The following is an 11,600-nucleotide window of genomic DNA, read 5'->3' as shown; positions in this document are numbered from 1 at the left end:
GTGTTATCCCCTATGGTGGTGGTCATGTGGAACATATACTGCTGCAATAAACTATTTGGAAGCATTTTGTTCGTTATTTGCGTATCTTTTCTTTGACTTGTGTACGTCAGCGCCACCTATTGGCTGTTTTTGAGTTTTTTCCGGTCTTGAGAAAATTCCCGTGACCTAGCGATGCTAACTATGCAAACCGTTTTTCATGTCGGTTATCTTTCCAGTTTTTATGAGTTTTTAAAGTTCCTACAGACTTTTTGACCACCCTGTATATTCAAATCCCAATTTACATTGACAGACTCATCAAATACGATTCCGGCTTCCTCTATTTAAAAGAAAAAATTTCAATTATTATGCTTAACATCCGGCTACATTATTCCGCTGAAATGCATAGTAATCATGTTGATGATAGGTATACGTCAAGTTCCGATTCCGTTGAATATTCTCCAAGCATCATTTTTATGGCAAAATATGTGCAGTGCATTCATCATATACGAGAGAAATTGATATGTGGTTGGATTTACGTGACATTTGCGCCTGATTATTACCATATTTATCGTACTTATCAACTTCATTCGGGAATTATGCTTAATCACCGTTAAAAGTGACATAAATGTATGAAAATTTAATCAAACTCACTGAGACAATTAGAGATTATGTATAATAACTGGCGATTATGGGTATAGTCACCGATTTATTGCATTTATACCGTACCATATACAGTATATATATAACAGATTAATAAATGGCCATAAAATATGCCGACATGGGGTGTCAGTAAATGTGTGAAAAAAAACTATCAAACCATAAACTATTAACTATAAACTAAATTACTATAAATTTTCATAATAACGGTAAATGTGGTCATGAATAATATATTCATTGGCAAAAAAAAAAAAAATTGCAAATGTTCTCAAGAACATTTAATTTTAAAATTATTCCATTAAATATTCCCAATTACACTCATTCAAATTACAATTTCCATTCACAGAGAGACTTGTCAAATATAATTTTGCTTGATATAGTCAAATAGATATTTCTGCCATATTTATCCATACTTACCAACTTCATCCGGAAATTATACACAATCACCGGTAAGAGTGAGAAACATAGGAAAATTTATCAAACTTTTACCGAGGCGATTTCTGATTATGCATAAAAACCGATGATTATACATAATCACCGATTTACCACTTTTACCGTAGCGTACGCAGAATACGTAGTAAATAAATAAACGGGAAAAAAATGTGCCACCAAAAAAAAAATGTATATAAATTTTCATACGGACGGTAAATATGGTCATGAATAATATAATCATTAACATAAAAAAAAAACAATTCTGAATTTTAAAAAAAAGATCTCTCTCGAGAATATTAAATTTAAAAATTGGGGATATAAATACTCCTATAATCGAATTGCATAATCCAAATTACAATTGACTTTGACAGACTCATCATCAAATGTAATTCAAACTTCCTCTGTTCAAAAAGAGTTTCAGTTATATAACATTATGTCCTACATCCGGATACACATCATTCCGAAAAAATGCGTAACAATCACGTGAATGATATATGTATACGCTAAGTTCCGATTCTATTGAATAATTCCACAATCATCCTCACATTTAAAATGAAATGTGAAATAGTCCGTAGAACAAACCACGAAATAACTTCCGGTGGGAACTTTCTCGCAGACTTAAGAAGAGAAAACAATAATTATGCTTTTTCTTAGGTCATCGTGGGAGAAAAAAGGAAGTGGACAATCACGAGCCAGACCACTTCCATAACAAAGAATGGACACAACCATTTACAAACCCTTCCCCCAATTTCCAAAAAACAAAAGAACAACGAAAAGAGACGAAGTCAATTGAATCGAAAACGGAAGATCCGATGATAACAAAAAAAAGGACAAAGGGGGATTTTTCACCAGAGAAATTATCCGATGGTTGAACAAATGGGTGCTTCGTCCACTGGTCACGTGTCACACACGTCACAACTTGAGGTATAAAGGCCTTACTTGTAGACAGCAAACGAGTAAATATTACTGTTTGTTCATTGATGTAGAAAACAGAATTTTTTTTTTCTGGTGAGAGAGAGAATACAAAACACGCAATAAAGAGAAGAAGGAAACATGAAAACTTTCGGTTTTTTGGTGCCGGTCATTTTGGGTAAGTTCGTTTGGTATGAAAATTTTCTATCAGAGGCGTATGATAAAAATCAGGTATTTTTAAACATTCTCTATGGTCCAGAATGTATGTTACGCTATATGTGATAAATCGGTTATTATGCATACTTACCAATCGTCTTGGTAAGTTTGATAAAATTAATCACTTTTTTACCGGGACGAATGCGCATAATAACCAAGCGTCGTCGTTTGTAAATTTGATAAATAGTAGTTGCCTTTATCTGTGATTATGCACAATGCTATAATGCAATGTGGTTCTCAACCTTTGGGAGCCCGCGGCCCGGCTGGTTTCTTTTTTTTTGAGTGGAAGGTCCGGCCTTACATACCCCCCCCCTCCCATCTCATTAGTGGATTTTAATGAAGAAAAATGAAACAGCGAATTACTCACTGTCCGATTTGACTGATGTCAGGGCCCGGCGGTTGGGAAACACTGCTCTAGTATGTAACTGGTGATTCCATAAATATGAAAAAAATTCGAAATGAGCCTAGTGTGTGTGATGAATGTAGTCGGACTCCGATATATTGATACCACATTTTACGATCGTACCCCGATATATTGATACAAGATATGTATGAATTATCGTGTATATCATATAGTACGATTTATCATGTTTACTAACGATGCGGCGCTTAGGTATTAATCATAATCACCGGTTAAAGTGATAATTTATTTGGTACTGTATATTTCACCCTTAATTAACCATTTAAGCTAATTGAGAAATCCTCTCTAATTAATTAATTTTTTCTTTCCTGTGAATTTCTGCCAAAAATTTTTTTTTGTTCTAAGAATATCACAACATGCAACATTTTTCGATATACCGAAATCAGTCGAATGATACCTATAGGAGTCTAAATACGTACAGCATTGAAAAATATAAAAAAACCAAATTTTTTTTTACCAATACAAGATTTCTAAAAAGAGCAGTCGTTTGTGATAACTTTTCACATTTAACAACTCTTAATGGAGCCGTAGTCTGTGTTCACATATAGTTATCCGGAGTACTGAATAAGTAATCCCGAGTAATTTCATCATAAATGACATTTTCTGTAAGTCATATTATCAGTTCAAATTGATTCAAGGCTCGTCATTATGCCTGTTTTGAAGACGTCATTTGGGTGTCACTTCATGACTAGATTTTTGAACGTCACAAAATTATCTTATTGACTGGCTGACTGTTTCATCATCACCGAGTCAAACCGCTGAAGCTATAAATACGAAATTTGGTCGGTAGTTTCATTTTGTAATGTTAAGACTCGCTAAGAAGGGTTTCTCAAAATTCGACACCTAAAGGTGTCATAAGAGGGTTCAAAGGTAATGTGAGGTGATCAATCATCGCTGAGCCAAAACCACACTGAAGCTATAAATATGAAATTTGGTCAGTATTATACTTTATAATCTAGAGGACTCACTAAGACGGTATTTCTGGACATTCACCCCCTCCCCCCATGGGGGGGGCCACGAGGGGTTCAAATATTATATGGGGGAAATCATCGTCGAAAAATTTTCAGATTACCAAATCCACGCCAGCGAAGCCGCGGGTAACTGTTAGTTATCTATATTTCCGCACTATAAAATCAATGTTTCTCAACGTTTCTCATAAAGTACGCTTCAAGGCCCCCCCCCCCCACAGTAAAGTTCAATGCACCGCCAACCCTCCTGTAGCGAAGGCCGATTCCAACGCACTACCCCCCCCCCCACCCCAAAATCAAAAATGTATTGTTTTTTTTAAATTTGCATATCATAAAATAAAATTGAAGCAATAAATTACAATTTACCCTGCTCTAAACTCATGAAATTAATTTATATTTGGATATGGGGGGACATAAATAATATTAATTATGCGAGCAGTAGATTAAACAGATTGCGTGAACTTTTCATTGAAATGCGCGCACATAATCCGAAAAATCTCTCATTTTTTCATGGAAAATTCATTTAGTTAATTCATTTTTATTAAATTCATTTTAGTTTAATTTTCTTGACCACTCATTCCTCGAATTCGCCGCCCTGTGCTATAACACACTTGTCCCCCCCCCCCCCGCCGCCTGTAAATATGCCCATGTCTATCAAGACCAAGTACTTCTTTTGATCACTCACATGCTTGCACACTCTTTTGATCGCTCACGTGCTTGCGTACTCTTTTCGTCAATCGCATGCTTGCACACTCTTTTGGTAACTCCACCACTCACACACCCTTCAAGTCACTCTCATGTTGTGTCTCTTTTGGTCACCCACATGCTTGCACACGCTCTAGGTCACTCTTTCAGCCCCCGAGTGGCGCAGTGGTAAGATGCTCGTTAAGCAGGCTCCATTAAGCAGGTAACCATCAAGGTCCATGGTTTCGAATCTGGGTATAAAACGTCCGAAACAAATTCTTTTCCTACTGAACCAGGGGGGACCACTGGTGGATGGAACCTTCATTTACCCCAACTCCACTGGTTGGAAATTGCCGTATGGCGATATATGACCGGAGTTGGTGTGTGGTAAAGTAGGTCACTCTTCCAGCCGCTAATATGCTTACACACACTTTGCATAGTCATTTCAGTCACTCTCTTAGCCATTCACATGCTCGCACACACTCTAAGTAATTTCACTCTTTTTGTCATTCACAGGTTTAAACACTCTTTAGGTCACTCTTTTCCTCATTTACGTGCTTGCATATTCTTTTGTTTACTCACATGCTTGAAAACTCTCTAAGCCACTCCATGACCCATAGTCTCTCGCTCTCTGGGCAGAGGCGGATTCGTGTTTATAATATTTTGCCACCCTTCTCCCATTACAATACTAACTTTCTTAGCCACTCATTCCTAAAATTTTCCGCTCCTCCGAACTTGCTGCCATGGGCTATAAGCCCGCTAAAAGCCGCTCCTCCCATAAATACGCCACTAATTATCGATATACAATGGATACAAATAGGACTGCATCCATGTTTTTTGGGGGGATTACCACAGATAATTACATGATATTACGTCATGTGAGGGACAGATAATAACACTACATTTGGATTTATTCTAAAATTTTATCACGTGCATTGTTCAGATAATTCAATTTCACGCTCCAAGTATTCTAAAAATGATCCAGTTTTTTCTTTTTTATGGAACTTTTTTTCCGCTTCCTTCAAATATTTTGTATTTCCATCTCATTTTCTTCCCAATTTCCGTGTTCCGTACAGAGAGAGAGAGAGAGAGAGAGAGAGCAAGATGCAATTATGGGGAGACAAATCCTAAAATTTATGTCCTAACAAGGTCAAATGACCATTTTTTATCATCATAACCACCAGCGCATTTATCTATTTATATATGATCCTTTTCTCCTAATTTATCTATGATGTTTCCTTTCGAGCTGAAAAAACACATGACCGGCTATTTTTTTTTTTCCGGTGTCCATATTTCACTGGAGGTGTCACGAGGAACCGTTTTGTTCCGCTCTGAATGTAAATAAGCGAGTGTGATGGTGGTTCTCATCCGGGAAAACAATAATAACCGCATAATAGGTTATTTTTGTATGATTAGGTGGGGGGGGGGGGCTATTGTGAAAATATCCGATAAATTGTAGGGAAGTCCTTGTTATCGTGTGATTATTATTGCATTGTTGGTATCTGAAGCATTACGCCTGTAAAGAGCTTTTTAGTAAATTAATTGTTGGTTATGTATGTGTAATTGAACTGTTTGAATGTAATCGTTGTCTCAACTATTATTTCTTTTCCTTCTCTAGCTTCTTGTTCTCTCCTGGTTGAATGTGTATCTATGGAAAAGGGAAATGAAAATGTGAGTATTTTTTTTTTCCTAAAAAAAATTCATCATTCCTGTGTATTTAGCCTTTTCACGGGGTTAATAATTGGTTTTCTTGCAACATTTTTCGGGGTATCAGAAAAACCTCCTTCGCATATCTAGAGGTGCCCTATCTGGCTATTACCTCCTAAAGATGATCTGGAACGTATGTCAATGGGGGGATAAACATGCCTCCTCCTCCGTATTTCTAGTGGACAAACAAGCATTCTGGGGATACAGAAGCCTCGTACATATTGCAAGGGGTACGCACGCTTCTCTGGTGAATGAGCAAGCGTTCTAGGATAAGAAACTCTACCACACGAGGGTATGAAACACTCCTACTCCATTGCAGATTTCCGACGCATTTTTAAGCATTCTAGGAGGTTGAAAGCCTCCTACACCATTGCTAAGGGGTACGCACGACTTGTACGCATGTCTGCGGAAATCAAAAAGTCTTCTACACATTTCCAGTGGATAAGCAAGCATTCTAACATATGGGGGAGAGGGAGGGAGGGGTACGTGCTCTTACGCTTTTCTAGGATTCGGCAAATCCCCTACGCATTTCTAGTGGGCAGCCAAGCATCGTACGCATTTCTAGCGGGTAAGCAACCATTCTTTTCTAAAAATGTGGAGGCTTTCGACTTATTTCATGTGGGATGAGCACATTTCAATTGACATGCATGCTTGCCTTCTACCCAGGATTAGAGATAAACCAATCCTCGTATGTATTGCTAGGAATGAGAAAGCTTCCCGCGCATTTCAAAATGCACGCAAAATGTTCATCTTCCGTTTAGGACATATTTCTAGTTTTTTTCATGCTAAATTTTCTATCAGTTTTTAGGTCATAAAAATCTAACCCGAATAATGACGAATTATTTATAGCATTGTAATTTCTACGATTTTCCATCATTTCTATAAATTCTTTCTGTGCATCTCTATAGATACATAAAGGCTCCCAAATGGAATCAACGATCCAGTCTAACATAACAGACCCATCAACGTCAATCCAAAAAAGACAAGATGCAGGATTAGGTATTTTGAGCTATCTCGTAAACGCTAAGAAACAACAGCTTCTACAGCAGCTGCAGCAACATCAAAAACCAGAACCAGCTCGCCAAATCGATTTAGGCCAAATACTCAGCAGAGTCGTGCAGTCGCAGCAGCCTACAGCTGCCAAATCGCATCAACTACAGGCTCTGCCCCAGCAGCAACTCAAAACATATCAACTTCCTCAGCAGGTGCAAGCCCAAGCTCAACAACAGAAGCCCGTCTACCGCCAAATCGCCTTAGACGAGCAGCAGCTCAAACAGCTACAACAGCTTCTACTCCAACAACAGCAGCTGAAGCAAAGGATGCAACAACAGCGCCAGCAGAGACAGTACAGCCACCCGCAACAAGCCCAGTCCAGGACGCCCGAGTCGGTAAGTTATTCGGTCTCGGACAGCAATGGCGTATACCAGGACTACAACACGTACAACCAGGCTGCACCTGAAGTTTACGGTGGAGAAATCGGTTCTGGCAGTGGTGGAAGCTACATCGTACCCGTCGGCGGTGGTTACGCTGATCCCAAAGCAGCTTCGGCGGGTATAACAATCGGCATAGGCAAGCCTGGAGGAGCTGGTATAAGGACTGGCGGAATATTCCGGCTGATCCCCAAGATAGTAAAGGTTCTGAGCGGCGGGGGCAAAGTCGTGTTTGGTGCTGAACTTGGAAATAATTTCTACTTTGGTCCGGTAGGGGCCAAGAGAGCAATGTAATCAAAATTATTGTAGATGTTTGAGAGTTTCCTCGACGGCGACAACGATGGCTTATTGTGATGGCGAGAATAATTTGATTTAGTTGTCCGCCACTTTGTGCCAAGTCGAATGCAAAGAAGCACCACCTCTGTGAGACATTTTTTGAGATTCATTCCGACAGAATTCTGAAATCGTTCATTTTGAAGTTGTAATCATCCATGGAAAGTGAATGGTCATCCTAGACCGTAGATCTTACTGTAATTTGTTATTTTCCAACGGCGAAATTTTACACGTGACATGAAAATCAGCCAGTTTTGATCGCCAAAAGATAACTTTCTCACCGTTCATGTAAATCAGATTGATATACCATAAAATTGCTACCTCCCCACCCCCTCCAAAAGAATTGAAATTTTTCCCTCTATTCAAAATTTCTAGTGGCATTCTCTTGTGGATGTGATCATTTTGTATACAACTCCTTTTATTTTCATGTACTTGTATATATACATTGTAAATACCTCAAATAAAATATATTTTAATGTATCGTATTTGTTGGAATTCTTCATTTGAAATGACCTAATGCTGGCATTTATATAACATGATCGTGCACAAGTACATTCATTCTTTTTGCCAAATGACGAAATTAAAAATATTGTACGCATTTAGATGCACAGCAAATAACGCGTATACAAGCTGGCATGCAAAACTATTTCCATCCGTTCATTGACCATCCGATTAGGACTTGATTATTCTTTCCTCGAATTCGCCACCTTGTGCTATAACCCGCTTGGCTTCCCTCCACTCCTTCGAGTACATTTGTGTTTCTGAGTTCCTCTTTTGGTCACTCTCATGCCCACACACTGCTTAAGTCACTCACATGCCTTTTTAGTCATTCACATGCTTGCATATTATTTTGGTCACTCACATGTTTACACGCGCTATAGGTCAATCTATTGATTGCTCATTGACATGGTTCGTTGCCAGGTCACTGTTTTGGTAATTTACACCTTTACACATGCTCTAGGTCATTTTTTTGTCATTCATATGCTTGCACGCACTCTTGGTCACTTTTGGTGATTCACATGCTTGCACGCGCTCTAGGTCCCTCACTCTGTAGGTCATAATTTTGGTCATTCACGTTTTTGCACGCACTCTAATTCACTGTCTTGGCCGTTTTCAAGATTGCACACTCCCTAAATCACTTTTTTGTACATTGACATGCTTTCACACTGTCTAGGCCACTATTTTGGTCATTAACAAGCTTGCACACGCTCTATGTCAGTCACTGACCTGTTTCCTCGCTCTGTAGGTCATTCCTTTTGGTCATTCACATGCTTGCTCACGTTCCACATCACTCTTTCCTCACTCATGTGCTTGCAAACGTACTAGGTCACTCACTGACCTAGTCCCTTGCTGTCTCGGCAGAGACGGATTTATTTAGGGTTATACAAATTTCACCGCCCTTTTCCCATTCTTACTAATTTTCTCGGCCACTCATTCCTCAAATTTGCCGCCCCTCTTAACTTGCTGTAGCTTGCAAAGCGTGTAAAGGTCGTTTTCATTAGACGACGTTAGACGCCCTTCAGCGTCGGATTCAATATCGGCTGTTGCCTCTCGCATAGCTTGCAGTGGCGTATTTACGGGGAGGGGGCGCGGACGCTTAGTAGGATGAAAGTTCTGGCGTCCATTCATTCATTCAGCCCACTAAGCCTCTCCCCCTCGTAAATACGCCCCTGCAACCTATGCAAGCGGCAACAGCCGATATTGAATCCGACGCTGAAGGGCGTCTAAAGAAGGGCGTAAAAAGCGTCCTTGCAGACGAATATGTTAGTTAGACGATCTTAAAAAAAATTTGAAAAACTAAAATTAGAGAAAATTTATTAAGTCAATAACTTGATGAGACACCTGGCACATATTTCAGAGAAGGTATTATTGTTATACAAATACAACGCCCCGACAGGCAAATTGCCCAACGAGGTGGCTGACTTAAGACATCATGGATCACCGAGCCATTTTTTGGAGGCCCTACCTACTATTACTACTACACCACACATGCGCCCCGCCCACACCCCCCCCCAGGAACCCCCCAACGAATCAGTACATACGGGAATGTGCGTGGACGTGTAGTGAAACCTGACGTGAAGTTTTTTTTGTTTTTTTTTTGTATCTCTGTAATGCTTGTTATGTGTAGTGCTGCCATCTGCCACTAGTTTTTCTAACTATGAGTGAAGTGTTGTGATTGAATGATTTATTGTTGTAGGACTGTTGCTCTCTGTGGCGAGACTTTTTAACGGGGAGATCGGCTCGCATTTGCGCCTTGAATTTGGGAACCACAGAAACCCAACTTCAGCCGACCACCACTGTGGGGTTTGAACCCGGATCCTCGCATCGCGAGTCCGTCACTATAACCACTCGACCACCACAGCGGCATCGGTCGCTTTCCTTAGACGACGTTAGACGCCCTTCAGCGTCGGATTCAATATCGGCTGTTGCCTCTCGCATAGCTTGCAGTGGCGTATTTACGGGGGGGGGGGGGGCGGACGCTTAGTAGGATGAAAGTTCTGGCGTCCATTCATTCATTCAGCCCACTAAGCCTCTCCCCCTCGTAAATACGCCCCTGCAACCTATGCAAGCGGCAACAGCCGATATTGAATCCGACGCTGAAGGGCGTCTAAAAGCGACTTTTACACGCTACTGAATTCGCGACGAATGTTAGTTAGACGATCTTGAAAAAAATTTGAAAAACTAAAATTAGAGAAAATTTATTAAGTCAATAACTTGATGAGACACCTGGCACAGATTTCAGCGAAGGCATTATTGTTGTAAATAAGTAAATATTTAATCGATCACTACTTACCATCACAACCCATGAATGGCAATTATCAAATTTTGAGCTTACATGATCACGCGGGGAAGGAGGGAAGGAGACTCGTCTGCACAGAGAGACCCACCGAAAAAGAAGAAAAAAAAAACCGGAGCGATGTCACAGAAAAAAGTAAACAACCATGCTCTGTATGTGCAGATAACACAATACGCGTATATTCCCAATCTAAGCGGAGTCACTCAGCACCTCCTAGAGATAGAAGGCCTCCGCAGTCTGCTTGTGACGTCAGTAAGTAGTCCATTTTCCCTCAGAATATTCAGGGGGGAAAATTCCCTGCTCGTGCCAGTTATCATCGTTGTGAGGAAAAGAACTGATCGGGCTCAGAATTGGCGATTTCTATGCCCCACATCCAATCACTATGCGGTATTTGTGAGCCAATCAGGAAGATTCTACACCAAAATAAGAAGAAACGAAATTGGTTGCTGTATTACAAAATGTGGCAAACTTGCTAGGTAATCTGAATGACGTTTATGGCAAACAGTGCAGAGGCCTTCTATCTCTAGGAGGTGCTGAGTCGCCGCGATTCCTCGCTCGTCTGCTGATGTTGCTCTCTCAAGGATTGGATGTTTGCAGTGGATGACGTTCTCTTACTTTCTATGCAATGGGAATCAGTCTTGTGAATGCGAACAACTGCCCGCGGCTGGTTTATCGGTTCAAGTCGCTGCCAGTGAACGACTGGACTCAGAATACTTGAACCTTCTTCCTCCCCCCCCCCCCCCCGCTCCATGAGTCATAAAAAAAAAATAGGTCAAAATACGGATCACATGGTATATCATATGGTCCTTCATATATATACGCAGTATTAAGTTGTTACCTTGGGTCATCTATATACCTTCCACAAGTACCACAAATCCTTGGTCAAAGAAAATTTTGAAAAGGACTTATTCGGTTTCGAACTGATGAGACCTAGGACAGTGTTTCTCAGACATTTTTTTAGCCCATTGTTTCCCCCTTAGGACTATATTTTTTATTCTTGTGCACACCCCCTCCCCCCGTCTTATCCAAGCGTGTCGTCACGTTTGCGACCGAATCGAAAAACG

The 11,600-nt window shown here is 40.2% G+C and overlaps 1 protein-coding gene across 1 annotated transcript; it reads left to right on the top strand.

Annotated features, from left to right (window-relative positions):
- Nucleotides 1-2,023: 2,023 nt before the first annotated feature.
- Nucleotides 2,024-8,223, top strand: LOC149078181 (uncharacterized). Its single transcript, XM_089241452.1, has 3 exons — nucleotides 2,024-2,158; nucleotides 5,888-5,940; nucleotides 6,885-8,223. Exons 1-3 carry the CDS (start codon nucleotides 2,122-2,124, stop codon nucleotides 7,698-7,700), a joined length of 906 nt encoding a protein of 301 aa, XP_089097578.1. The 5' UTR covers nucleotides 2,024-2,121; the 3' UTR covers nucleotides 7,701-8,223.
- The last annotated feature ends 3,377 nt before the right edge of the window (nucleotides 8,224-11,600 follow it).

The sequence above is a fragment of the Pholcus phalangioides genome, unplaced genomic scaffold (assembly GCF_987345545.1).
Source record: "Pholcus phalangioides strain wild (caught in Gottingen) unplaced genomic scaffold, Ppha-v1.0 ptg000014l_1, whole genome shotgun sequence".
Classification (NCBI taxonomy): domain Eukaryota; kingdom Metazoa; phylum Arthropoda; class Arachnida; order Araneae; family Pholcidae; genus Pholcus; species Pholcus phalangioides.
This window is presented reverse-complemented; position numbering and strand designations above follow the sequence as displayed.

Bases quoted from the DNA above. Each gene is read 5' to 3' on its own strand.
- LOC149078181 (XM_089241452.1), top strand. From the start codon at position 2,122: ATGAAAACTTTCGGTTTTTTGGTGCCGGTCATTTTGG. The intron at 2,159-5,887 runs GTAAGTTCGTTT...TTCCTTCTCTAG, and splicing joins TTTGGTGCCGGTCATTTTGG to CTTCTTGTTCTCTCCTGGTT. The intron at 5,941-6,884 runs GTGAGTATTTTT...GCATCTCTATAG, and splicing joins TGGAAAAGGGAAATGAAAAT to ATACATAAAGGCTCCCAAAT.